Source organism: Oxyura jamaicensis, chromosome 2 (genome assembly GCF_011077185.1).
Source record: "Oxyura jamaicensis isolate SHBP4307 breed ruddy duck chromosome 2, BPBGC_Ojam_1.0, whole genome shotgun sequence".
Classification (NCBI taxonomy): Eukaryota; Metazoa; Chordata; class Aves; order Anseriformes; family Anatidae; genus Oxyura; species Oxyura jamaicensis.
The window spans coordinates 45,765,195-45,793,148 of record NC_048894.1 but is presented as its reverse complement, the minus strand read 5'-3'; the positions used below and the strand labels follow the sequence as shown (position 1 = coordinate 45,793,148).

The following is a 27,954-nucleotide window of genomic DNA, read 5'->3' as shown; positions in this document are numbered from 1 at the left end:
TCCACTGCTCTGTGACGGCACGTGAGAAAGGGACTACTTTTGTCACTCGGGCATTTGGTCCCATCCCTCAGAAAGTGCCTGAATTTCGGGGGCCCCAGCTGCTGGGAGCTAACGTCAGCGAACTGGTTTGGCCCTTCTTCAGGCAGCAGGAGCCGTGAGGGAAGATAACTGCTCACAGCTCTGATAATCCTCTTTTCTCCGATAATCCTCAATTCCGCTGATAATCAGGATGATTTTTTTTCTCAGTATGGGCACCCAGAATCAGACACACCAAACCTTAGGTCCCATAGCAGAATTTGAGCTTTAACATTTCTTTTTTTTTTCACTTTCATGACATATTGTAACAGTTTTCTGTCAGCTGGGCTCGACTCATGAAAGATGCATTTTCAGCTTCTTTTTTAAGAAAACCAAACATATGGTTCCAAGCTACCTGAGCATGTCCCAGCTCAGTAACGTTCAGATCAGTTTTAGCGGACTGACACGGCGGCTTTTGGAGACAATGTGCATAGTCCTGTCACGTGAAAGCAGCTCATGGTAAGTCCAGACCGGGATCCTCCTTTTAGCTTGAGCAACACAATTGCCAGGAAAGTGGAGCTAATGAAGCAATTGTGAGTGCTCATCGAGGCACATCTCAGAGATTCCTTTCTGAACACTTTTTTTTTTTTTTTAATTTAATGAGATGAATTAGTCAGTCACCTGATCTCTGGAAAATCACTTTAACATAAGCCCAAATTCTCCACTGGTTCTAGGTTTTAAAAACTTTTGAACTAAGCTAAATTATTCCCCTCCATCTCTGAGGGCAGCTATATTTCTATCAGTAGGATAACCTTCCCATATGCGAACAGTACCCCTGAACCTGCCAGATCTCTTCAGTAGAGGCTGATGGCACACACCAGCACTGCACGCTCCCATATGCTGGTGTTTTTGATTGCTTACGTACTGGGAGCACTCACCCCTGACCTGCTATATGAGAAACTATGGGCTTACTTATTATTATTTATTATTATTAATCTCATAATACACTTGTTGGAGGGTGGAAGAGGCTTTTCAAAAAACAGTTTCCCTGAATATGTGTAGGAATTTTAAGGCTTTATTAATACCACTTCCTCTCCCCTTCTCCCAGCATGGCTTCAGTGACAGTTTTCAGGCACTAATTATGCAAGTGAGGTACCTCTGATGTCTCCAGGGACTGGATCTCTCTCGGTAACTCTACAGCATGCCTGTTGAAGTAGTCCATGGTAATAGCATTATTCCAATAGCTCAGATTGTTTTCTGGGTTAGATGTCTTTTTCTTCCTCCTCATGCAGCAGACTGTCAGCAGAACTGCTGTCAATAGAAACATGCCATAAAATTGGTTATTTCCATGTAGTAAGGACTCCTCAGTAATGGGGATTTGGTATTTAAGTTATTTAAGGAGAAAGCTGGTGACCTTCATTCACACAATTTGCCCTCAGTTAGATCCAGCTCCCATCTAAAAGAAACCACACAATTAAATCAGAACCTGCCCCAAGCAGATGAGACTTGAGGCTTGGCAGTTTTTTCTTTCTTTTTGATGCGACTCTATAGTCTGCATAATGTGGCTGCCTGGCTAATGAAAAAGCTCTGGTGTTGTAACTGAAGGCATTTTAACACCTTGCTGGGGATTTATAGACCCTCTAGGACAGAGGATACTCCACAAGGGCTGCAAAGGATGCCTCTATGCAGATCTTTTCTGCTTCTGGCATATTCGGACACTGCAATCATGAGTACATTAGCAAGTGGGCAGTGAGAGACACGCTCTAGGCTCAAATCCCAGCACTAGGCTGCCCCTGTCACCTCACATTCATAACTTGGCTTCTGGGTACTTTGTGGCCATGCTCCAAAACGTCAGAGACCAGCTATGGGAACAGAAGGGATCCTGAGTGGGAAGAGACGGTGACTAAGGAGGGGTGGAGGATCCACCCCGACACCTCTCTTGTGTAGCTTACATTTCCAGGGCAGTAATGACCCAACTCAACCAGAACTGGGGTTTTCCTGCCTGCCTACATCAGCCACAACGGAATGTGGCATCTTTCGATAAGACAAATGCAGCATCATCTGTTCCCTACACTTGCCTGGGCATTGGTGATGTCTGAGCCTGGCTTCTTTTCTTCTCTGTGGAGCAGATTTAAGTTTCTTCAAGTTGAAATATTCGAGCTTAAGGTAGAGCAATCGAGCAAAACTAAGTGACCAGAATGAAACTTGTTGCTATAACTATCCGTCTGGCCTTAAGGCCATGGGTACGGCCGGCGGCAGTGATGCTGGAAGAACGCTCCCCCAGCAGGCGGGCTGAACACAAAGATGCTGGAATGTTATTTTCTGGAATTGCTTTCAGTTTAGTCATCTCTGTTGCAACTCAGATTTGTAATCTTGGTGATTTTATGAAAGCTAGGCAAACTCGTTGTAACAAACATACTGCTCCCTTCCTTGCTCAGGCAGTACTTGAGGTGCATACAAGGGTTTATTCAGAGGAGTAATGCATAAGATCCATGTGCTTATTTTCTATCTGTGGAATTAACCGAATATTTGTGCTTGTAATCTGTCTAATCTATACAGACAGACAGGTAGCCGGGTACGTACTTACTTTGATTTGTACCTGTGAAATAGGGAATGCCCTGCTGTAAATTCACTCTATAATTTCGAAACCCCTCATGACAGAAGAGAGAAAATATTCATGAAGCAGGAAAATATATTATTTTCTCAGTTAAGCCAAAATTATTTATTAGAATTACAGCCTAGAAGAAAGAAAAGACTGCAGAGAGGTCAAAGCCACTTTGTATGTCTTGACAAACATTGCAGCTACCCAGATGCCATGGATCTAATTTCTTAACCCATCTACTCACATAAAATGGCAATACGAAAGTGCAAGGCTAGAGCTCTATTTAAAACAAAAGAAAAAGCTCCTAAGAAAAAATTGTAATGGGTTTGAGTTAGGCAGTTTATGTCTCATTCAAAGGGAAAGGTGAGCTTATGCTATAAATCGTCTTATGAAACTAATGGAAAAAAACTCCTGCGCATTAAAATAAAATAAAAAAGCCAGCCATTATCAAACTTTCTATTATCCAGTTTTAGACTCACCTTGCTTCAACACCAATAACCCGACTGCCAGGGCTGTAATTTGCTGGCCCGCTCTGCCAGCGGAGGGCTGCGTCTTCGCCCCTTGCTTTGCTTGAGCCCAGGAGGCCGTGCCATGTCCCAGCCAAGCCTGAAGGCTCGTTAAGATTAGCAAGTAAAGCCGGACTTATATTTAGTTCTCCCACTGCTGATGAGCATGGGTAGAGCCAGCAAACCTTTGAGCTTACTGGTGCTCCAGCAACAAGTGCTCCCTGAGGCGCACGGCGTTTCTGAAGTTGCCTGAGGAGACGACGGCCCCAGGAAAGCCAACTCTACCTCAGTGCAAATATTTTGAAAGCCCGAGGTTTTTCAGCTTATAAAATGTGGCTGCTGACAGGGAAGTGTCGGATTTGGGTTTTAGGAGCTGCAAAGCCTGACACTAAGTTGAGGGAGATCTCTGCTTCTTCCAGCAGGAGATGTCCTTGCTGCGTGAAGATAGGTTGGCCATATAACAGTAATGTTCCCTCCCTTAATTAGGCTCTTGGCCTCCAACCTTAGCACACAAATGAGCAAACGGATGAAAGACTGTGGAAAATGAGTTCCTGAGTTTCTGCGAATATAACATATTTTAGCAGAAGGCTGCCTGCCTAAGCTGCCTCAATTCAAAGCAGAGACCTGATTTAAGAGGGATAGAGAGGACAGAAGAGCTGGAAAGGGGGCATTCCTCTTCATTTCATATTAACTAACCTTCTTGGGGCTAATTTATTGAAGTTGATGTAGCTAACAATAGAAGCTCTTGCTCCCAGAACAATACTAGGAATAGGGTACAGCTATACTTACAATCTTGGTATCTGTTCACTCCCGTGGATAGTATTATGTCTGTTACAGAAAACCTCGTTCCACACAGACAGATGTGATGGTCAGCTAGGACATGTTAACGTGGATAACACACAGAGGGCAGAGATGATTTGGAAGGGTGCAATGGCACTAACAAGAGCAACAGAGCAGAACAGAGCAAGGCTGGCTGCAATGCCCCTTGTATCTTCCCTGTTAGGTTATGTGATGCCCTTGTAAGGCTGAGAAAGTGCTGTTGCTCACTGCTGCAGCACCACCTTTGTTGCAAAGAGGGACAGCCCTTTGGCCAGAAAAAAGGCTAACTCTTCTCTCATTTTCCAACACTCACCCAGCTCCTTTCTGGGAGTCAGGCAAGCTAAACTGACTTTTTGCTGCGGCTGCTCCATTTTGCAGTTAATAATACCAAGTGCCATGAGAAGGGCACTTTGGTGATGTCCCTGGGTCAGCTTAAAGCTCCCTGTGCTAGTAGGAAACATCCGGAATTTTGTACAGAAGCATTTTGAATACGTAACCATTGACCTGCTGCTGTTCTGGAGAGAGAAATGTCAACGTGCACATTCAGGGACTGAGAGCTGCCGGTGTGCTCCAGCTCCAACACCGGCTTCTTTCTGGCCCTCAGGCAAATCACATGAGCATTATCTGATCCCCCACCTCTGAAACGGGACACAATACATACCACAAACAGGAGACTGTAGTGGGTTTATGTGACAAGGTTTTGGTAGCAGGGGGCCATAGGGGTGGCTTCTGTGAGAAGGATCTAGAAGCTGCCCCATGTTTGGTAAGGGCCCCACTGCTGACCAGAACTGAGCCAATAAGTGATGGTGTTTGCACCTCTGTGAGAGCATATTTAAGACAGGGAAAAAAAACGCTGCGCCACACAGCAGCTGGGAGAGTGAGAGGAGTGAGGAACAGCCTTGCAGGCGCCAAGGTCAGTGAAGAAGGAGGGGGAGAGGTGCTCCAGGCGCCGGAGCAGAAGTCCCCTGCGGCCTGTGGTGAGGACCATGGTGAAGCAGGCTGTCCCCCTGCAGCCCATGGAGTACCACGGTGGAGCAGGGTTCCATGCTGCAGCCCGTGGAGGAGACCACGGTGGAGCAGGTGGCCCTGCACCGACGGAGACTGCGGCCTGTGGAAGACCCCTGCCGGAGCAGATTCCGGGCTGGACCTGCAGCCCGTGGAGAGGAGACCACGCAGGAGCAGGTGACCTGGCAGGAGCTGCTGCCTGTGGGGGACCCAGGTTGGAGCAGTTTGCTCCCGAGGGATGGGCCCCGTGGTACGGACCCATATCTGGAGCAGTTCTTGAAGAGCTGCTGCCTGTGGGAAGCCCACGCTGGATCAGTTTAGCAAGGACTGCATCCCGTGGGTGGGACCCCACAGCACAGGGGACGAGAGTGACCAAGAAGGAGCGGCAGAGAAGAATTTCTATAGACTGACCATAACCCCCATTCCCCCGTTCCCCTGCGCCGCTCGGGGGGAGGAGGTGGAAGAGGGTGGATGGGGGGGAAGGTGCTTTTGGTTTCTTTCTTTTGTTTCTCACTTCTCTAGCTCGTTCGTAATAGGCAATAAATCTTACTATCTCCCTATGCTGAGTCTGTTTTGCCCGTCACAATAATTACTGCGCGATCTCCTTGTCCTTATCTCAACCCTTGAGCCCCTTTCGTCGTATTTTCTCCCTGTTCCTCTTTGAGGAGGGGGAGTGAGAGAGCGGTTGTGGTGGAGCTCGGTCACCCACCCGAGTGAAACCATCACAGAGACACAGGATTCTCACGCATTTATAGTTCTCTAGGCTGGTGGAAGCGTCTCTCAGCTGCCCAACAGCTGCACACACAGAGCTACACCTGGTAACTTTGGTCCCCTGCCCAGGAGCTCTATGTCAGCGGATGACACAGGAAAACATCCAGCTCGGTTTAAGGACTTGGAGTGACTGGATTTCCGTTGCATTCCCAGGAAGTTTGTTCAATATTTAATACCCATCATGGGGACATGTTTACATTTCGCTTGTGTGCTGAAAACCTCCAGCTTCAGCCCCGCTTCCTCAATTTCCTCTTGCCTTTTTTGTTTTATTAAAAGCCTCCACTCCACCATCAGAAATTAAATGTGGGATTCAACCTTTTCTTGGACCACATACTTACACAAGTGGAGTTACACTGAATTTCTCAGCTCTAGAATCATTCACATGGCTCCTTCCTCATTTTTTTTTTTTTTTAAACATAAACCACCAGGATTATACACCATATTCAATACTGGCCTCATAAAGGCAGTGTGATGAGATCACACCAACTCCCTACAGTTATCTGATAGTCTTCTGTCTATTCTTTCATCTCACTTAAATATATTACCATTCTTATAGAGCTATAAGCTGCACTCACTCTCCAGCTCCCACATAAAACACAATTGAATGCTGGAAGTTAAAAGTCAGGAAACATTCAGGCTGCAGGATGTTAATTTATTTCTCCCTGTGCCTGTAGATCATAAAATGAACACTGTTTCCAGACAACCCTTGCCTTAAAGGCTAAAATAGAGGTTCATCCATTTTTCTTTCATTTTTTCTCATTTACTGAGGCTGTGTATCTTATTTGCCCATCATTAAGCACCACTGTAAGAGCGTGTCTGTCACTTGGGCTGCCTGTAGCAGTACAGCCTTAGCTGTGTTGCAGGTATCATGACGGGGTTTGTTACCAACCACAGCTGCTTCCACCTGGAGACAGGAGGCTCTTCTCAAGCTCTGTCTGAGTTCAGCCCTGGGGATGAGACTCAGGGCCTGGGATCGCTCTCTCTGCAGCCCAGGAGGCAAACATCTGCAGGTTTTGTGACTGAGAAAGTGGGTGAGATGATTTTGGAGAGTGTCCCAGCGCATGAAATGTGAGCTGAGCAGGGGTAGGTCCGAGGCAGTTCTTCATCTATTCTTTGAGTTCTGCTGACGTTTCCCTCTGCGGCTCAGCCTTCCCCTCGTGTTTTCTCACGTCAGCAGAACTGCCTGAACGAATTCACTTCTGCGCTTCTGATTTGCAAGTTTCTGTTCTTCAACGTTTTGTCGTGTCTGTAACTACGGAGCTGTAAGTACCGGGAGCCCAAGGATCGGGCCTGTGAGTTTTACAATGAGTTCATATTGTGTGTTGTTCTGCGTGGCAGCCAGGTGTGCAACACAGGTGTGTGCACACAGAAAAATGTTCAAGGCTGCCTGAAGAATGCAGCAAAAACAACCGGAGCTGTGACATGCAGAAGATACTGGTATCAGTGATATATACTACTTGGCTTTTCTGGGGACTAAATGATACAGAATCCTTCATTTTTGCAGCCCTCAAGTGGAGTAAGCCACATTTTCCCCATTATTCATACTGTGAAACTGCGGTACCAAAAGGTGAGATGATTTCCCCAGATTCACACAGCCGATGTAGCTTGTGTGTTCCTATTCAAAGCACTACTTTTCTGGCTAGAATTTGAAGAGCTTTTCAGTGGGACTCAGAAACTTACGCATCCCTAAAAAATAAGTACTATGAGGACTGGGAAGCTAAATCCCATCTCTCATTTCAGCAGGTGAGCTCCTGAGGCGCAGGTCTCCAGGCTACGCTCCAGCCACCGAGCCATGCCACCAGCACGGCTGGCAGGGGCTGCCAGTCCTCAGCGTGGTGCTGAGGTGCGTGTTCCTTTCCAAGGATTTTGGGCAGCAGGAGCTGAGCTGTGCCCAGAAGCACCCTGGCAAGGAAGGGTTTTCCAGCCTTGTCGCCACCCTGTTGCAGGGGAGGGATTATAACCACTTTGGCCCCTTTTGGGGAAAGGCACAAGGATGTGAGGAAATGGTCTCAAGTTGCACCAGGGGAGGTTTACATTGTACATCAGGAAGAATTTCTTCATGGAGAGCACGGTCAGGCATTGGAACAGGCTGCCCAGGGAAGTGGTGGAGTCCCCATCCCTGCAGGTACTTAAGAGACGTGTGGATGTGGCACTAAGGGACATGGTTTAGTGGTGGGACTCAGTAGGTCAGGCTGAGGTTTGGACTTGGTGATCATGAAGGTCTTTTCTGTCTTTCCATAGATGATTTTATGGTTCTGTGATACTGTGACTCCTGGCAGAAGAGAGATGTGCTGGCATCTGCGCAGCTCTGCACAGGTTCTAGAAGCAGCCAGGATGTCTGTGGGCTGGCTCAGGGGCACTCCTCATTAACAGGGGGAGGGAGCTGAGTTAATTAGATTCCTGTGGCTCTGAAGCCAGTGCGGGCTCTGGCTGCCTCCTCACACCTCCTTCCCCTTCTCTCATGGGTGCACTGGTAATTCCCCTGCCTAAGGACTGCCTCTCCTCCAGTGCAGGGGGCTCGTCCTTTCTCACAGGTCTCTCAGCACACAGCTCAGGGCTTGCTGTCCCCCTCCAGGGGTCTGTCCCTGCAGGGGTCTGGCCAGCTTCCTTCAGCGTGCCAGCAGCTCCAGGACAGCCTCCAGGGGGGTCCTGCTCCCCCAGGGCAGCAATAACCTCCCCAAAAGGAGACCTCAGTGATCTTTTCTGTGGCTTGTTCCCTCCTAATGCAGCTCAAGTATTCAACAGCATGGGGCCAAGTCTCAATGCCCTGGTTACCTCCACCCTGCAGCATCCCAAGGCAGGAGCAGACAGTGTTTCCTCAGCCCACGCTCACCACGGCTGTGAGAACCCGATGAAAACACTCCCATCCCTGGCAGACGAAATGAAATCCAAAGGGCTGTGCTCTTCATCCCCCTGCTAGCATCGCTGCCCGCAGAGCAGCAGGGACCAGCGATTGATTTGCCTTCTGCCTTCAGCTGCGAGTGCCTTTGCCCTGGAGGTGGCGGCAGTCCCCTTGGCCACCGCACAGCGCGCACACAGCCGGGCCTTCGGGACGCGGGGCTCACGGCTGCGGTGTGCAGCTCGTGGGGGGCTGAGGGCAGGGCTTAAATGGCTGGATCAGGGAAACACTTGGCTGCGTTGTCAGAGCTGGTACAGGCGACAACAATTCCCCGTTTTTAACTACGGTTTAGAAATACAAGAAACAGGGTAGGCACAGCCATAGGAACACATACTGCTGTGGCACACGGGGTAAGAGAAGTGTGAACACCCACCGTACAACGAACAGTGGGTTAGAAGTTCTGCCAACAGACTCTTTTTATTATTATTACTATGAATAATACCTATCATTAGTTATTAGCTCATATATGGTATAATGCAAATAGGGGCACACACCGGTTTACACACTGGTTATGGCTATTCTGCTTGTGTTGCATGGTATTATATTGTGCATTTTGTATTTGGAGGCATTCTACCCAGATTGGCTTTCTGTCTCAATACCGTCTTCAAAGGTAATGCTGGGAAGAATTTATTTGGTCCTATATTTCTAGTGATGGATAGACAAGGCACTCTTCATCAGATCAGCAAATATTGCTTCTTATTGTCATGTTGTGCTCACTATATCCCAGATTTTCCTCTCCATCTTTTACAGAAGTACACAAGCACGCTCGTACTTTGGGAAAGGACAATCACTTTGTTTTTTATATTGTCAGTCTTTTAGATTCAAGCTTTGTTTTCGCTAGTGGTTTTAACCACGTTGGCAATGGCAGGACTGGTGGTCCCAGAGGCACAAGCCTAACAGATATGCTGAGCCAGTCCAGTAATTTTCAGCTGCCAAGAGGATTGGTCCTGCTCCCTTTCCAGGCGTGTATCCCTGCAGCTTCACCTTCTCCAGATCTTGTGCTCACCTGACCCTGTGGGGAGCTGATTCAGCCCACTATGTGCACAGAGAGCAAAGTATTTTTGGCCACTTCAGCGATCTGAAAGTGGCTCAGGGAGGTACCAGGTGAAGACAAGGCACAGAGAGGCAGGATCACATAGGTGAGCCTCGGAGAAGGCAGGGAAGAGCAGTACGGCCCCGTTGGGCAGCAGTATGCTCTGTGTAAGACTGTCTCAGTCAACACATCTAACCTTGTTTTCAGCACAGCTCGCAGCTGTAAATCATGGGATTAATATTCAGTATTGCTGGCTGATACCCTTTCACTTTTCCACAGGCAGCAAAGGCTGTGAAATGTTTATGTTTTTGTTTCACTCCCAACAGATCAGCATAATCACATCCCATAACACACCGAGTGGCTTCTCCTTGGCTCCATAGAGTGAAATGGCAGAGAATATATTGCCCTACCTTGCTGATACAGCCCAGCTAAGCAGGGGACACACCAGCATCCACATTATGCAATCATGTTTTTATGCAACTGAGTCAAATGATGAGACCCTAAGCCAGCTCTGGAACCCCAGCTGGTGCTGGTCCTGCAGGTCTGGAAGCCAAGACTGCAAACTCTTCTTGCTCCCTAGGCAGCTGCCAAGCCAGACTCAGAATTAAAATGGAGGAAAATAGCAAATTGGTTATCAGAATGATGTGACTTTAAAATCTGATGGCTCACAAACCGCCTTCAATGAAATATTTTATTGCACTGGTAAAATTGTTGTTCCCTATGGTCTTAGTCATTATAATTATCATTAATCTTTTGGGTTAGCAGTGGGCTTTTAAAATCCAATTCCAGGGCAAAATATAGCAGTCACTAGATTAAAGACTTGCACAATTTTTGGTCACAGCTTAAACATTTTGAAGTAAAGCTGCTTTGCCTTTTAGAGTTGCTCAGCCTTTGCCATATACCCTCAAATAGAGCCCCGGAAGACTAAGTGATTTCTAATAGCAACAGAGAAAGTATGCTTTGAGCGTGAACATTATAGACCCGCATTTGGAGCTGCTCTTCCCAAGCACTTTGTTCAGCACATGTGTTACCTGTGTAGTGATTGCTTCTCATCCGTCTCGAGCTGCCCTGGCACTGTCAGCTCTCCACCTAGACCTTGAATCATGGGCCGAAACTTGAATTTTAAGGAATGTGAGAAAGAAAGAAAAATAAAGCAGCAGTTAACTTACAACATGAGGATATAGGTACGCTGATAGCCAGAATGATCCAGGCAATGTCCATCTTGCTGAGGCAGATGGTTGCTCTGTGCTGGGGCTTGTCCCCCTCAGTGACATGGGAAATATTTCCTTGCACCCCAGGTTTCCAGGTCCCGGCAGGAACCAGTCTGTTGAGGAAGTTTCCAGTGGCGGTGGAGCCAGCAGTGGACATGGAGCTGGACAACCTTGTGGCGGGCACCGTGGAGAGAGCACTGCCCAGCAAGGTGGTGTCCGTCACCAGGCCCTGCTGTGTTGGGGTGCTGCCCTTGGGGTCTCCCACTGCCGGGGAGGAGATGTTGACATCAAAGCTGGTCTGAACCGAGTGACCCGCTGCTGCTGCTGCAGTTCCAGGGCCAGCAAACAAGGGGACGTTTGTACTGAGATTCAAGGTTACCCAAGAGTTGTTTTTGCTCAGCATATCCCATACACCATAGCGGGTGGGTTTAAAAGGCACCGACACTGCTTCGGGATCAGTGGACGGTCCAGCAGTTGTGGTGGCAAAATCTGCTTTCTGCACAACTCGCTCGGCCCCCTTCCCTCGCTCTGCTTTCCTAAAGCTTCCCGAGGTACTGGGGTGAGGAGAAGGGTCTGAGGGTGTAGTTCTGGCCAGCCCCGTGCCATTGGGATCGCTGGAGGTTGCAGTCTGGGACTGAAATGGATGGTCTGTGAAAGGGCTCCTCAGGGTAGGGAAGGGAGTGTGCAGGGTGGTCTTTAGGTAAGGCTCTGAAGACTCTGTAAAGTTGCCTTTGAAAATCTGGAATATTTTCCCCTTGGGGCGAGTCTGTCCCGAGTACAAAGCGCTCTGGTTGTACAAGTGATACGTTTCCTTTTCGCCGACGTGAGGGCCGCTCGCAGGCTCCTGGCCAGCAGAAGCATTGCTCCCCGCCAGGCCGACGGGATGGGGAACGGCGCGAGCCGAGGTGGGAGCGGGCTCTGCCGCGTGGCGGTCCTTGTGGCCAGGCGTCGTTCCCATGGCTGTGACAGTGGTAGTGTCCATCAGGAGGCCCTGAGAGGAGGATACAGTGGGAGACAGTACCTGAACAGAAAACACCAGCTCTTCTGTCAGTGCCAAGATCAGTAGAACACCTGGAGGAAGGAACAGAGAGAGAGGGTCAGGCAGCGGCAGGGATGAGCCGATGGAGGGCTGTGTGCTTGTTTGCTCTGCTCTCCCCGGCCGAGGAGGTTTGCATGCCTGGCAGGAAGGAGCACCTTTCCCACACTCCACAACAGAGGAGTCAGTGCCTCTGGGAAATCAGGAAGAGAAAAGAGGATCTGGGGGGGGGCTGCAGCAGCCCTGCAGCCGTGGGAACGGGAGAGCTGCAGGGAATCTCTGCGGTGAAGGAGCTTGCAGTGAGGATATTTTAAAGCATCATAGACAGCTGCAGGTGATTCCCCGGCAGAGCTACAAAGCCTCCTACTCTTCAGTGGTAGAAACAAAAGATGTTTTCATTTTTGTTTTGGCCAGGAGGCCTCCAGATGAATGGCCATATCGTGATGGGGAACCTTAGTCTGGTCGTTCTTCTGGCTGCAAAACCCTAAATTTGGCTGCCTCCAGTCTTGAATGCCATTAAGCAATCTGCTTTTGAGAGAGCAGCTGCTTAGCCCTAGGGAAAATTAGGTCAAGAAGGGATGTTTCATGAGGGGACTTCCTAGCTCATGATGCATCCTTTACTTAGTGACTTTGGAGTATCTAGCCTCTTATTCAGAGTATGAGATGGGGAAAATCCACAAATGTTAAAAATGAACAAGAAAATGTAGCTATCACAGTCATTTTAAAAAGATTTTTTAAGGCTCTAACTCCATCTAACACAACTGCCCCTTCACACATGTACAAATGTTGGTTTGGGTCCCGTTTTGTGCTTATACGTGCTGTGGGATTTGATCCCATGAGGTTTGCCTCCCTCCTCTCTCTGTATTGTACATCATTTCATGAGGTGCCACACTCACACCGCTGGGAACATCAATTCTTACATTTATTCATAGTCCAGCTAATGGACGTGGGCAGCTGCAACAGCATATGCCTCCCCAGGATGCGGGGCTGATGTGCCCCGAGTTGGTGTGACCTGCAGGTAGCACATCAATCACACGTCACCATCTCCATGGGCTGATGCTGCCGAGTGCAGTGCGGACCTCTGCCCACTAGGAAGCACGCGGGATGAGTCCGTTTTGCACAGGCCAGGGAGCGTCATCAGATGGCACCATCAGCACGGTGCTGGTGTCAATTTCAGCCCACGGTCTCAAGGTGAAAGATGTTGTCGCAGTCTTCTCCCCCTTCTCCCCCATCAGGCTTTCTCTGTGACTGCTGCTATGCCACTTCTTTCTGCCCTCCCTGGGAACAACTATGCTGGGCACCAGCAGAAAAGCGGTGGCTGGGATGGGACAACCTTTGTGGTTAGGTGCCCAGCAGGTCCTAAGGCTCCGCTGCATGTTGGCCAGAGGCAAGTGCCATGAAGCATGTTTCTTCCAACCCAATACACGTAGCAGCAACTCACCAAAGGAGCAGTACTTATTTGTCTGTCTTATTTTATCTGTCTGAAGGGCAGAGGGGTCCAGGAAGGCTGGGCGCTCTTCAAGAGGCAAATCCTAATGGCGCAGGAGCGGTCTGTTCCCATGTGCCCAAAGATGAGCCAGCGGGGAAGAAGACCAGCCTGGCTGAACAGAGAACTGTGGCTTGAGCTTAGGAGAAAAAAGAGGGTTTATAATCTTTGGAAAAGTGGGCAGGCCACTAGGGAGGACTATAAGGATGTAGCGAGGCTGTGCAGGGACAAAATTAGGAGGGCCAAAGCTCATCTAGAGCTCAATCTGGCTACTGCCGTTAAAGATAACAAAAAACGCTTTTATAAATACATCAACACAAAAAGGAGGACAAAGGAGAATCTCCATCCTTTACTGGATGCAGGGGGAAACTTAGTTACAAGAGATGAGGAAAAGGCGGAGGTGCTCAATGCCTTCTTTGCCTCAGTCTTTAGCGGCAATACCGGTTGTTCTCTGGATTCCCAGTACCCTGAGCTGGTGGAAGGGGATGGGGAGCAGGATGTGGCCCTCACCATCCACAAAGAACTGGTTGGTGACCTGCTACGGCACTTGGATGTGCACAAGTCGATGGGGCCGGATGGGATCCACCCAAGGGTACTGAGAGAACTGGCAGAGGAGCTGGCCAAGCCACTATCCATCATTTATCAGCAGTCCTGGCTATCGGGGGAGGTCCCAGCTGACTGGCGGCTAGCGAATGTGACGCCCATCTACAAGAAGGGCCGGAGGGCTGACCCGGGGAACTACAGGCCTGTCAGTTTGACCTCAGTACCAGGGAAGCTCATGGAGCAGATCCTCTTGGGAGTCATCATGCGGCACTTGAAGGGCAAGCAGGCGATCAGGCCCAGTCAGCATGGGTTTATGGAAGGCAGGTCCTGCTTGACGAACCTGATCTCCTTCTATGACAAAGTGTCGCGCTGGGTGGACGAGGGAAAGGCTGTGGATGTGGTCTACCTTGACTTCAGCAAGGCTTTTGACACCGTCTCCCACAGCATTCTCCTCAAGAAACTGGCTGCTCTTGGCTTGGACTGGCGCACGCTTCGTTGGGTTAGAAACTGGCTGGATAGCCGGGCCCAGAGAGTTGTGGTAAATGGAGTCAAGTCCAGTTGGAGGCCAGTCACTAGCGGCGTCCCCCAGGGCTCGGTGCTGGGGCTGGTCCTCTTTAACATCTTCATCAATGATCTGGACGAGGGCATTGAGTGCACCCTCAGTAAGTTTGCAGATGACACCAAGTTAGGTGCGAGTGTCGATCTGCTCGAGGGTAGGAAGGCTCTGCAGGAGGATCTGGAGAGGCTGCACCGATGGGCTGGGGTCAACTGCATGAAGTTTAACAAGGCCAAGTGCCGGGTCCTGCACCTGGGGCGTAATAATCCCAAGCAGAGCTACAGGCTGGGAGATGAGTGGTTGGAGAGCTGCCAGGCGGAGAAGGACCTGGGAGTGATAGTGGACAGTTGGCTGAATATGAGCCAGCAGTGTGCTCAGGTGGCCAAGAAGGCCAACGGCATCCTGGCTTGTATCAGAAATAGTGTGACCAGCAGGGCTAGGGAGGTGATCGTCCCCCTGTACTCGGCTCTGGTGAGGCCGTACCTCGAGTACTGTGTTCAGTTTTGGGCCCCTCGCTACAAGAAGGACATCGAGGTGCTTGAGCGGGTCCAAAGAAGGGCGACGAAGCTGGTGAGGGGCCTGGAGAACAAGTCCTACGAGGAGCGGCTGAAGGAGCTGGGCTTATTCAGCCTGGAGAAGAGGAGGCTCAGGGGCGACCTTATCGCTCTCTACAGATACCTTAAAGGAGGCTGTAGAGAGGTGGGGGTTGGCCTGTTCTCCCACGTGCCTGGTGACAGGACGAGGGGGAATGGGCTAAAGTTGCGCCAGGGGAGTTTTAGGTCAGATGTTAGGAAGAGCTTCTTTACTGAAAGGGTTGTGAGGCATTGGAACAGGCTGCCCAGGGAGGTGGTGGAGTCACCATCCCTGGAAGTCTTCAAAAGACGTTTAGATGTAGAGCTTAGGGATATGGTTTAGTGGGGGCTGTTAGTGTTAGGTTAGAGGTTGGACTCGATGATCTTGAGGTCTCTTCCAACCTAGAAATTCTGTGATTCTGTGATTCTGTCTTACCAGGTGCGTGCCATGCTTTGATCACTAACCATCACTTCTGAACCAGAACAGAGCTCTGCAACCAACAACACTCACCTCATCCTGCCCCCAGCAGCCTCTTTGCAGAGCACCCAGAAGATCTGAACACTGACATGATAGCGTAGCAAGAGCCACTTGAAAGCAATGCACTTTCCAATGCCGGATGCTAAAATTAGCTCACAGTTTTATTTCTGAAATAACTGTCTGCCAAATACGTGATCATCTGGAATATCGCTTCCCAATTTCTAGCCTGCCACAGACAATATGCTCCCAGCAGAACACCTAGTCAAAGAGAAAAGGCTATTCTGTGCATTGAGACGCAACCAGGAGAGCAGCCCGCGCTGTATTCATGAAGTGTCACTCTTGGAAATGAAAGGCAGGAGTTATCTTCACATGTTTGGCAGCGCTTTTTCCGAGGTCAAGGTCAAAGCAGATATTCTAGTGTCCATATGGCTAATAATTCATGCCAAGACAAGTTGCTGCCACAGAACAAATTCAAAGAGGAAAAGATGGAGATTTATTTTGGATTTGGTGCGTGTAGATAATGTATCAGAAAACTTCGGGCCTGCTGTTCTGAGCACACGCGATAAAGGGCACTGGCAGATCTTAGGAGATAGGAGATTACAGTGATTACATTGATGCACTGCCCGCTAAAATTTTTGGGTGGTCTTTGCGTAGCTACTGTCTCTCATGCCTCACACAAAGAAAAACGTCTCTATTGGATTAATGTTGTTTTCTCCAGGATATTCTTAAGTAATAAGGAAGATGTCAGCTTTTCTGCATACTGTGCCCTGAGGTTAGCAGCCCTGATCTTTGGCTAAGAACCTAATATCCATCTGTTCTACCTGAATACTGATAAATGGGAAGCTTGCTGCTACAAAGATTTATAATCTCTCTGGGGCAGCCTGTTGTGGTGGCAGGTCACCACACGTCAGGCACGGGAAGCCAGATACATTTAGCTGGTACCTTCAGAGAGCTTGTAAAGCACTAATAATTACTCCAAGGAAATACTACGTCCTAAGCTGTTTATTTGACAATAAACAATAATACCCGTGACATTTGGCTCTCTCAGGCTGTGACAGTCAGGCTGTGCTTGTCCACTAGCTTCCCTTTAGCAGTCTCTGCAGGACCATCACTGCCCCATAAGCTACAGCTCCTTAGGACTATTTTTTTCCTGGTTTAATGGGCCACAGCAACTCTTTCAGTGACAACCAGTGCTAATCTGTGCCCATAACTACTTAAAAAACATTCAGCTTAGCAGATCATTGTAAAAATAGCTGGTGTTGTATATTTAGGGAAAACCAGCTGGTAATAATGACTTCACAGTGGGCTTTGCTGGCCCTTTTAAGTAGAATTAATTGGCTTTATAATTGATCAACGGCCAACTGGAAAGCAAAAGTAAAGTTGGAATCAGTGTTTTCAGATGCTCTGCATCATCCATGCAGGGCCACATAAAGACGTGCTGGTGGGATTTGCAGTGGCCTGGTTGCCCAGAGCTCCCACTTTTGTACCACTTGAGGGTGTGCAGGTTCTTACCAAATGGGGCTCTTATTATGGCCCCTGATACTATGGCCCTGTGTAACAGCTTTGGCCTAAACCTAGGGAAATAACAGACTGAATTTCTCTACTAAGGCACAGGAGGCATTTAGCACAGAAACCCCTTCAGAGTTCTTCCCTCCCCAGCCTTGCTCTGCTTCAAGCATGCCTGCACAGAGAAAAGGACCATGGGGGGTATGGCGCCGATTGTCCCCTGTGCCTCAGCTTAGCCACGGGCAGATTAACACTGAACGGAAACATTTTGGTTGCTATGAGGTTGTCATGGCCAAAGAGATGATATACCAGATGATAAGGTACATAGCAGATGCTCTCAGCCAGTTCGGAGTCCATTTCTGAAGCTCTCTGCCAAAGTCCTTCAGTCTTGGCTGCCTGAGGCTCCTCGGACTGACCTTACCTAGGACGTGAGCCCTCTGGGGTAAGAACTGGCAGTCCTTGCTATATGCTGCCATAATGGCAATACAGACCAGTGTAAGTACACCATGGCAAATAACAATTATTGCTTATATTTTCAAAGGTCAGTTCACACCATTAGCTTTTTTTTTATAAAGGGCCATTTCTAAGTTATAGGAGCTCATGCACAGAAGGGGTCACACTGGTTTGGCTTTTAAATGCTGCGTGTCAAATTCCCACTTTTGGAGTCTAAATTTATGACTACATTAAAACCATGCAACCCTAATGAGAAGGTTGATTGACCCGATGTCTCAGTGGTGTGAACTGTGCCATCTCGTGTTCTTGCATACTGCACCAAGAATTGAATGTTAAGTACAACACGAATTAACTCAAGGATGAAGCACAGCAGAGCGTACACAGAGGGGGCTGGTATGCATTTAGCCATACAAACCCTTCCTGGCTACGTGGTGCAATGGTTCAAATCTCAACAGGACCTCGCTGCAGCACTTCTTCCCTTTGTATGCTCACAGGAGGAGTCCATGGTTTTGCACGTGAGAAAAATGAAGAAGCTCCTTTACAGACTTATTTAATAAAGACTGGAGTTGATGTCCTCAGCAAGTATCTGGAGAGTTGGGGGTTAGGAATATTTTTCTTTCCCAGATGATGAAATCAGAAGGGAGTCTCTAACCAAAGTCCTACCCTTGAGAATCGTTTGGGACTTTCTCACTCTTGTTTTGAGGTAGGAGGCAGAACCGAGTCCCTCCAAATCAGAAAAACAAAGCAATTCGGGCTCCAGCAGCTCAAATTCTTTGACTGCTTTAGGTCAGGACATCAAAAGCCCCTGCTAGGAGCTGGTGTCTTCGCTTCAAGCAGGAGTTAATACCACCCGGTGCTGCACTGGATGCTTTATGGGCACTCTGAGTGCAGCTTTTCCACATGATGGCAGACCTTGTGTGCGGCTGTGGAGTCAGCTCACGCATTCAGCCTCCGCGGAGCACCGCTGCTAAACAACACAAACTTATGTAACTTGTGATCTGAAGCCCGTGGAAAGGTTCCCACTGACTTCAGTGGGCTTTGGACCAAGCCCTAATTGCCAAAGATACAGTGGAAACTTTTGAGCTGCACATTCACGTTTTCTATAGCAAACGAATTTGCACGAAGAGCTCAATCTGGCATTTGACCCCTTCTGGCCTCTGCTACCTTGGACCTTGCGGCAAGACAAACAGAGCCACCCCGAGCGGTACTTGGCAAATGTTTCTGCTCTAGAAGTCAGGAAGAGCTTTTCGTGCAGAGCCCTGTTGCTGGAGTCATTATTTCAGACTGCCGTGGGCAAAGGAAGCAAAGGGAGCTGCTCTACAAAAGGACCCATTATCTACAGACCCAGGGCTGGGAGGCACGTGGGCAGCGTGCAGGATGCCGATGGCTCTCCGTGCTCCTAAACAGTCTTGACTTCCTAAGTGATAGCGAGAGAAGGTTGTGCAAAGCCTGCTCAGAGCAGCAGCAGTGTTATTGTTGCAAAGCAAGGTTTCTTCCTGACGCTATTAACTTATCGTGTTGCTCTCAGCAAACCCAAAACATTACAGGGAGCAAAATGGATCTTTAACAGATGGAAACTGTGGAGAAAGTACGTATTATTATTTTTGTTATGGCCATTTTCTTTGCAATCTGTCAAAGCAATGTGATGTTCACACACTGTGAGGAAGCCTTTGTACAAACAAAGAGTTAAGCAAATTTCATCTCCATGATTGGTGGCAGAACTGAAGGAAAAAGTAGGTTACTCTGCATAGAAAATTTCTCTTTGCTTATCACTGTCTGTCAAGCCAGAACTCCCACGTATTAACTTACAAGTGATCAACCCCAACTTCAAAATACAAGGTGTTTGATAAAACGGAGAGAACAAGACACACAGAGCAACAGCTCTATTCACAGCAACACAACACAGCCACAGCTTTGGCAATCACATGTATAAACCCAAATTAAGCAGCACTCACTGACACTCCCCATGAAACAACATTAATGGTAGCCACGGTTTTCGTGTGGCAAGCATGTCCCGGCCCTTTAACAACACACAAACATTGCAGAGCACCGTTACTGTTCCTAAGATGCACTTAGATTTCAAGAGAGCGAGTCTGTAAATCATTATTCATTTCTGGTCCTCCCGTGATTCCCACAATGGGTGATACACACAGGACGCTGCCGTGTAGTAACAGAGCAGGCAGCTCCCAGCTCCTTTCTGCTTGCACCAGATACTCACAGATAATACGGGAATAGATGCTTTAGCAATGCTTTCGATACCCTATTCAGATAAATATATACAGACACCCGAGCTGTTGATCCTTCTGAAAAGGCTCACTGACAACCTAGGACAACAGTGATTACCGAGGGGACGGTAATAAAAAGAAAGAACACGACTCCAGCCGCTTGTTCAGGGTAATCACTTACCTGAAAATATCATTTGGACTTGTCAGCAGACATCCTCACCTGCTCACATCACACAGATTTGGAAGCTTCATCACTCAGTAGAGAAAGGAAAAACACATCTTCTCCCCAGCGAGGCAGCGGCAGGCAGGAGTTGCTGTTATTGTTGGAATGGGTTTGGAGGAATGAGGACAGAGACAGCCCAGGCAGGCGTGTCTTGCAGGGCTGTGCAGCGAGAGGGCTCGCTCCTTTATGGAGTACCTTTGCAACTGCAGGGAAAGATTACTTACTGAGCCAGTCCCCCTCTCTGGGAGCAGATCGAAGGGCTGCTTGGTATTCCAGCTTGGTTTCCCATCAAGTCCAGATACAGTTTGTCTGACACGGGTCTATTCAGATGCCAGAGGATTGCTGGCAGTTCTCGTTTTCTGGGAACAAAACAGCAACAAGCACCCCAGCTGCACGTCCTTGTGAGACTGCTCATTCCCTATTTGAAGGCAGAGTGCCCTCCCTCCAGCGCAGCATTTAGCTTTTTGTGTGGGGATGGATTTTACAGATCCACCTCCTGCTTCTGCACCTCCACCAGACTTTCCACTTCATTCAATTATCTCTAATGGTATTAATAATCCTGTCAGAGGAAAATATGTGGAATGAAATAGGGATGCTCTTCTCTCCTTCTCCTTCTTTGGCAGGAAAATGCATGTTCTCTGTGCTATTTTTTCATTTCTCGGTGATGAATGGGCAGTTGCTACTTTGCACCTATAAAATAAGTCCACAGATCCTGTGTTTCTTAAAGCCATAATCCTGCCTCCCTTCTTCTGTTTCTTCTTTTTCTGCTGCTTCTTTTTCTGTTTCTCTTTTTCTCCCTGGCACAGCTGGGTGTCTGGAAGAACGCACAGCCCAAGAACACAAAAATGTGCCCTCTTCAGCCAGCAACAAACCCCTCAGGAGGCAGGGGGAAATGTTAAGGGTGCAACAAGTTGGGGGCTGCTTGAAAGCAGCATGGGAATCCCCTAAGAGTCACGGGACAATCCCTGCTCCTCCGTCTTTGATTCAGAGCCCTTGTCATATCCAGGGGTGCTGCAACAGCCCAAGTAGTTTGTTACACGGGCTGCTCACAGAATTTGTTCCTAATACTTTGCTAGAGGGAAAAGCCAGTTCCTTCTTCTCTCTCATTATACCAGGTGAGGAGATCACAAAGGAGCAGCACTGTGACAACAGGCTTGAGGTTTGGCAGAGGTAGCAGCTACGGGGCCTCAGACAGTGACCCCACTGCTGATTTTCGCAGCATAAAGTCCCTGTGAGGAAGGATATGTATACACAGGTGCGTGTATTATATCACAAGAGTATTTCACCCCTATTTACACGTACCATGATTTCACAGCCACAGTCATTTCACAGAGGATGTGCAAAGACAAACAACAATCTTAGATCTGCTTTGCATTTTTGTGCTCTTGTGCTGATGTTCCTTTTCTCCCTGCCATTTGCAGTTCACTTTTCATCCTTCCTGCTTCCAATCTGAAAGTTTCTCTAAATAAAGATACTCAGTGCATTACAGGAAAAATTGCTCCTTACAAATATCAGCTTGTTTAGCAGTTTCTGGAACTCAGGGCTTATTAAGAGCTCGCTGCTGAAACAATGATTTAGCATGAAGCTGCAGCTGGCGTAACAAGAGAACCATGCCACGTATTTTAACCTTTGCTGGAGGATTTGCCACATCTGTAAGTAGTAACTCACCACAGATTTCTTCCCTGTGTGCTGTCATGGATGGAAACATATGGTTCAAAATTGCAGAGACCGTCGTTTGGAATTTCAGATGAAAACTGTTCACAAGGGCAGAGGCCCCGTGCTTTCCCTTGTCCAAAAACACATGGAACAAACCAAAAATAATTTTAAAAGCACACAAATGTTCCCCAGTCTGACAGCTCCCCCTTCACACAAAGCTTGTCCAGCCCCAGCTTTGCAAATGCACATCCCTTCCTTTCCACCCTTTCCTTGGCAGCAGTTTTTGTTGGCAGGATGCTGTTGCCAAGGGAGACAGAAAGGATATGCAGCTGGCTTTTCTTCCACCTGCACTTAGTGCTGCTGATCCTATTTATGTTGCTGCAGAACCTTTGGCTTCTAAGAGACCTAGCATCAATGTCACCGAACCTTTTGAAGAGTTTTGACAATGACACAAATAGCCGTGGCCTCTGATGGAAGGCTTAAAATAGGATCTTGCCAAAGAGAGGATGTAGTTGATGTCACAGATGCTGACTCAAGCGAGGGTATCCATTTCACAAGCAGCAATAAAAAGGAAAAAAGGAGGATTCAAACACATCTTAACAAAGGTTTCTGACAACTGTGCGAACCTCAGGTATGCAGAAGTTGCATGTCTTAGGCAGCACAGCTCTGGCAGGCCACTCACCGCATCCTAAAGTCTCTAAGCTGCCACGGGCTGACTAGTACCCTGGAGAGACTCCTCTCTTACCATTAGCAAAAGAGGTCACACAGGAGATGAGCTTTATCTCAATGTCCAGCTTTCAGATGATGAAAATTGGGTGAGATGAATCCCACCCCATATCCCTCTATCTCTTTAGATGGCATCATCATAAAGCAAAAAGAGGAATCGTTTAGGACGATAAAGGCAGAAGTAGAAGTGGTGTCTGAAAAGGTTAAACGCAGTCAGTGTGTTGTGATGCTTTTCAGGAGAGGAAATCCTCCCACTTTGGACGTTGAGAACCAGCTCCTACTCAACACAGAAAACAAGCCTTAGAGAGCAACATTTCAGTGGCACGAAGAGTGGACTGGGGCAGGGCCTGGCAGCCTTTCCATGGCAATGCATTAGGAAGCATTTTTCTCTCCCATATGAGCAGGTAAGCGGGCGAGCACTAATTTGGCTGAGACTAGGAGCTGCTGCCTCTCAAAGACCCAGCATGGTACCGATTAGCCGCGCCTGACCCCAACAAGGCACGGTGTCTGCCGGCCTGGAAAGTAGTTGGTAGCGTGGTGTGGCAGGAGCAACTTCTTCAGGCACACTCCTTTTTCAAAAAAAAAAGTCATAGCTCTTAGACCTGCCAGACTCCTTTCAAAATCTTTGCAGTTTTGGGTAACTGAGTCACATGTTTTTCATTCCAGCACCAGATTATATGTCTTTTTCAAACCTAATTTGTTCAGGATGGAGCCACCAGCTCTTACTAATTTACACCAATGAACCTATCAATCAGGGACCTTTATTCTAGACTCAGGATAGTCCTTCATTACAGCACAGTCATTTTTAGCTTGTCTTTGCTAAGGAAATGAGGTTTATATGACCAGGTTGTCTATCCCTCTTCCTATCTGTCTTCCCCAGTAACTTTGATCCATGTCTGATTTAAAATATTGTAACACACTGTACGGAACCTGTTGAGGAGGCAGAACAGAGAGCCCTGCTCATGGATCCCTGTGCTTCAACGAAGCAGACATTTATTTCCCTACTTGCAAAAGCTGTGATCCAATTCTCCAGCTGCAGGTACAGAAATGTTGATCCTGCAGTCAGAAGGGATGTTATAGTTATGCATAGGCTGACTAACTTCTACAACCCCTTAAGGTATTTCAGTCATTTCGTCTGTTCACTGAAGGTAATTTGGATGATTTATTACTTATGGCCCCTTCAAACTCATTATTGCCTCCAAGTGCCTGGTTATCCCTGTGTTTGATCTCAAATGAGAGCTTGTAATGAGGACCTTGCACTGATTCGTTATGTGAGCATGTAACACAATTAGAAAGCAACTTGTGCATAAACCATTACATTTGCAGGGAAACCATTACATTTACGCAGGAAAGCTCTGCTCTGATTTTTGACCATTGCCTGGTTTAAGGAAAAAACACACCGTGTCTCTCACAGTGAGGAAATGATTCGTTAAGGGGCTCGTACAGTTATTCACTGCCTCAGTTAGTCATCTGGGCAAGTGAGAACAAAACCAAGTCAGGATCAAGGGAGTTGGCGTTTTCAGTATGGGAGACTGGCTACTGGTTTTGGGGAAAAGGGGTGATATTTCAATGTGAATAATTCCCAGAGTGGACCTGGGCTATAAGCAGCAATGAAGGTTTCCATATCCAGATTTTCTCCTGTGAGCACAGCGCAAGGATGTAAGGTTACACATAAACCAGGCAGAAAGGTTGCAGTGTGATGGTCTCATTATCTGCTGGATTATACAGGGCTAGCGAAGCCTCTGGAGTGCATGTGAGGTTGCTAGGGAAAGAAGTGAGCTGTTATTTTTCATTTCTGCTCATCCTTCCTAAAGACTAGTGACAGTCTTGGCTTTCAGAACTAAACTTTGCATTTCCTTTTAGCTGCTTTGAGTTGAACCAGGCTTCAGCTGAGGCTGATTTTGGAATAACCAGGGTGTTTGTCATGGCCCATCTCCATGGGGCTGCATGGCTACTCTGCAAGGAGGTCTGCTGATGGCCTGGGTCTGTTGGCAAAGCCCCTCCACACCCAGCACTGCTTGGAGATGCATACCTGAACCTTGAGAGCGCCAGGGGCATGAGTGTCAGTGTTAGGATACACCAAGAGAAAAAGGAAAGGATCAAATTCCATTCTTGAAAATATCAGCTGCTCACTGCAGAGATCAAGGAAGGGTTTTTCGGCTCCATTAGATGAACTGCAAGATTGCACAGGTATTGAGATACGGATTTTTTTTCCAACCTTTGAAGCTAGGTATTGGACTGGAAGGAATGATGGTCCAAGTCGGTGTAGTAAATCTTATGTTCCTATCAGTAAGGCCAGAGCAGCTGCTGGATATAATTTCTGCTAACAAGAGCAGGACTCTGCTGCTTGTATTTCACTCGGTGTTATTGCTCCTGCATTAAATTCAATAGGTGGAGATGGGAATAAATGAGTGAGATGGTGGTAGTGTACTTGATTAGTCAGGAGATCAGCGATTCAGCTGGAAATGAAGTTAGGACGAGGACCTCACTTTTTAAAAATATGCTCTATCAATTTAGCAGTTCGTTCATTTCTGCAATTCATATTTTCTATTCAGCATGAAAAACGTTGCACAACGAAGTGCAGTGTTTCACCTTTTAGTGTGGATGGCCACTTTTTTGCATGCACACTGGCATTTTTAAAAAAATCCACTACTGCTATCATGTACAGCTTCTGAAAGTTACTTTGAACAGGTACTGCCTTGCCTTTTCTCTGGAACACACTGCATGTCCAGAAGACAGTTTGCAATCATAAGGGGTACAGACAAAGACTTTACAAATCAGCTAAATCAGCAAATCAACTAAACCCACAAATTTTGATGTTATTTTCTGTCTTTACAGGGATACCCACAAGAAATGTGTATTTACGAGATGATAAATAAGTCCAAAGCTTCAAACATGAAAACTTCTCCTTGAGCTTTTGTTTAAGTGTTCAGAGTGGATGCAGGTCATTGGAGTTTCACCCTGCCTCAATGTGACGGGCTGGTAGTGTCACGTGTGCTTCTTTGTGCCAACAACATGGAACAGTTGTTTAGATAATAGTAATAATAGCAGGCATAAACAGCATTATCCCCGTAATACTTTATAAGCCATCTATTTTAATTGTTTTTCTTTTCTTTCTGGTTAAACCTGCCTCTATTTGTATACAGGACAGAATCTACTTCACCCGCTCCTGAAATGTCATCACCTCCACACTCAGCTTTATTCTGGAAGGAAATTGGGCTGACAACCCTAACAACTTCTGATTATTCACACAACAGCCCCTGTGAAGAGATTAAACGCACCAGCTTTTCCATGTTGCCCTGTCAGCACACAGCCCACAGGGATCTTCTCTTGATGTGAAAGTTAGCTCAGCCTCGCTGTTCGTTCAGCCTTGACTTCTGCTTCGTTAACACCCGTTTTGCTGTCGGTGATACGACGTGGACATCTTACCTCTCCCCTTCCCCCTCCAGCAGCTACAACAGGAGCCTCATCTTACCTCAGCTAGGCTCTTACACAGCCCCCAAAGCACGGCACTGCTCAGCTGGTGATGCTGGGGGCTGGAGTCAGAGGGTAAAGCAGCCGCTCTCCTCCTGCCCGGCCCCATCTCCGAAAAACAGCTACACTGGACGGCTGCTGGCAGCACCCAGTGCCCGGACACTGCTGCCTTTACAGTAAGCCCCACAGAAACCAGGGGTGTCATGCTGAGAAAGCATTGCAGGAACAAAGTCCTGAGGTGCTTGTTCTGCTTTTCTGCACGGCGTGTCTCTAGCCATGTGATCCGACTGCTGTGCTCCTGGTAGAAGGAGCAGAAATTGATTTTTTCTGGTAGAAGTGCAGAAATGCCAGCCATGTAATGGCAAGATTCAATTTGTGCTGGTGTCAGTGCCTACCTCAGTGGTAGCACCTGGCTTCACCGCACTGCCCTTATGGTACGTATGGCTGCCTGGCTCCCAGGGAGGACGTGAGGTTTCCCGATGCATTGGGAACAAACTTCAAGCACAGCTGTATGTTGTTTTACCAAAATGATGCAGGCGCAAACGCACCAAGTGGTGCATTTGGAAAGGCAAATTCATCCCTGACATAGCTAATAACAGGTTTCTGCCAGTTACACTGCTCTGATGCAGGCTTTCCTTTGGTTTGGACTTAATTTATTAATACACAAAGCATAACCTTGAAACTGGGGCACAGCAGAGCCAGTGACAAGTTGCGAACTTTCTGCTCAGGCGTTTTGAATGAGCTACAATTAAACATCACTCTGGGTTCTCAGCAGACACGTGCTGGAAGAGCTGAATGGCAGTCAGATGTTACATTCCCATGAAATATAATGATAATACTGACATAAGTGTCTTGTTGTCACACTTCACACTTATTACATTTTCCCTTTTCTCCCTCTCTTTTAAAGCATCCTCAGCTGTCACTGTACCGGAGCAGTAAAATTATTCCCAGTAAAGTGCAATATAGGGAAGCAATCCTGTTTGGAGCCAGATCACTACGTGTGGCATATCTGCATTACAGCTGCAGGAGAACATTAGTCTTTGCATTAACATTAACTACCGTGGCTGAGCGAATGTATTAGCAGCAGCCATGCTAAAGGTCAGGACACAGAGAAGAAGGAATATCAAGAAGCATTATACAGAGGACATAATTTTCAGGTAAAGTGCTGAGTTTCAGCCCCATTCAATACGAGTTGAAAGGACTGGATGGATATAAATAAAGGCAGGCTTGCTTGAGGGACCAATTACAGGGCCATCGATAGCAGTGTCAGGAAAAGTCCATTGGGAAAACAATGGCTTCTGCTACACTGGTGTAAATCCAGGACAACCGCACCGCAATTAGACAAATTATTCAGCATATAAATGACTCCGAGAGGAGAACATAGGAAAAACTAAAGGAACCAGCGGAAATAAAACACAGCTGGCAGCTGAAGACCAATGTCATCAAATGAGAAGTAAGGAACTATCTGAAGACAAACAGCAATTAATAACTGGAACGAGCAGGCAAAGGAGCAAGAGGATCATCTTCTGTTCTCTTCAGGTTTGGGTGCTGGTGGCCACAGATTGTGGTGAGCCATTCTGAAAGCTCAGCAGAACCATGGTTTGGCTGTTTCATTCCTCCCCTTTACATGGTTTGTTGGAAATAGGGGATTTAAATAAGTCTCAAGTACTTTTCATACCAAAAATCTGGAAAACAGCTGCTTGGCCTGGGATTATTCACAAACAGTAAGTCATATATAGCAGCTAAAACCAAGTTATCTGGCATGAAGCAAGGCCAGCTGCTGAAACGCATACGGTAACAAGAAATCTGCGTATCTCAGCCTGAAGTTTTAGGTTGCTGCAGTCAGAGTCTGGCCTCTCATTTTGGACACAGCCTCAGCAAGGTATCTGAGCGGGAGCCGCTTCCCTCTGACTTCAGTGGAATTGCTCACTCGCTGGAGGTGTCACACACGATTAATGCTTTACTGAGCTGGGACCGGGGTGGGAGCAGGCAGATAAAGCAGAGGGAGCACCAAAATAAACGTGCAGCTATGCTGTTACAGGCATAAACCACAGATTTTTGCAGGGATGTACAGCGTGCTGCTCTTTATGTAGAAACATTGCTCTCCTCTTCTGCTGCGCTTATTTACTGTATGTTTATTCTCAAGTGTCCCTGCTGGG

General features: G+C 47.6%; 1 protein-coding gene across 6 annotated transcripts in view; it reads right to left on the bottom strand.

The window, feature by feature from the left end:
* Positions 1–27,954, bottom strand: part of TMEM108 (transmembrane protein 108) — a 155,976-nt gene that overhangs the window by 400 nt on the left and 127,622 nt on the right. For 4 of the 6 annotated variants that reach the window (XM_035317061.1, XM_035317056.1, XM_035317057.1 and 1 more), the window contains 2 exons: positions 10,820–11,932; positions 1,172–1,326 (listed from right to left, as the gene is read on the bottom strand). In XM_035317061.1, the coding sequence (XP_035172952.1) occupies positions 1,172–1,326; positions 10,820–11,843 (1,179 nt within the window). In that variant the 5' untranslated portion in view covers positions 11,844–11,932. Of the gene's footprint in view, positions 1–1,171; positions 1,327–10,819; positions 11,933–19,897; positions 22,209–27,954 lie in introns of those variants that run through there. The other 2 variants (XM_035317060.1, XM_035317059.1) reach the window with 2 other exon arrangements.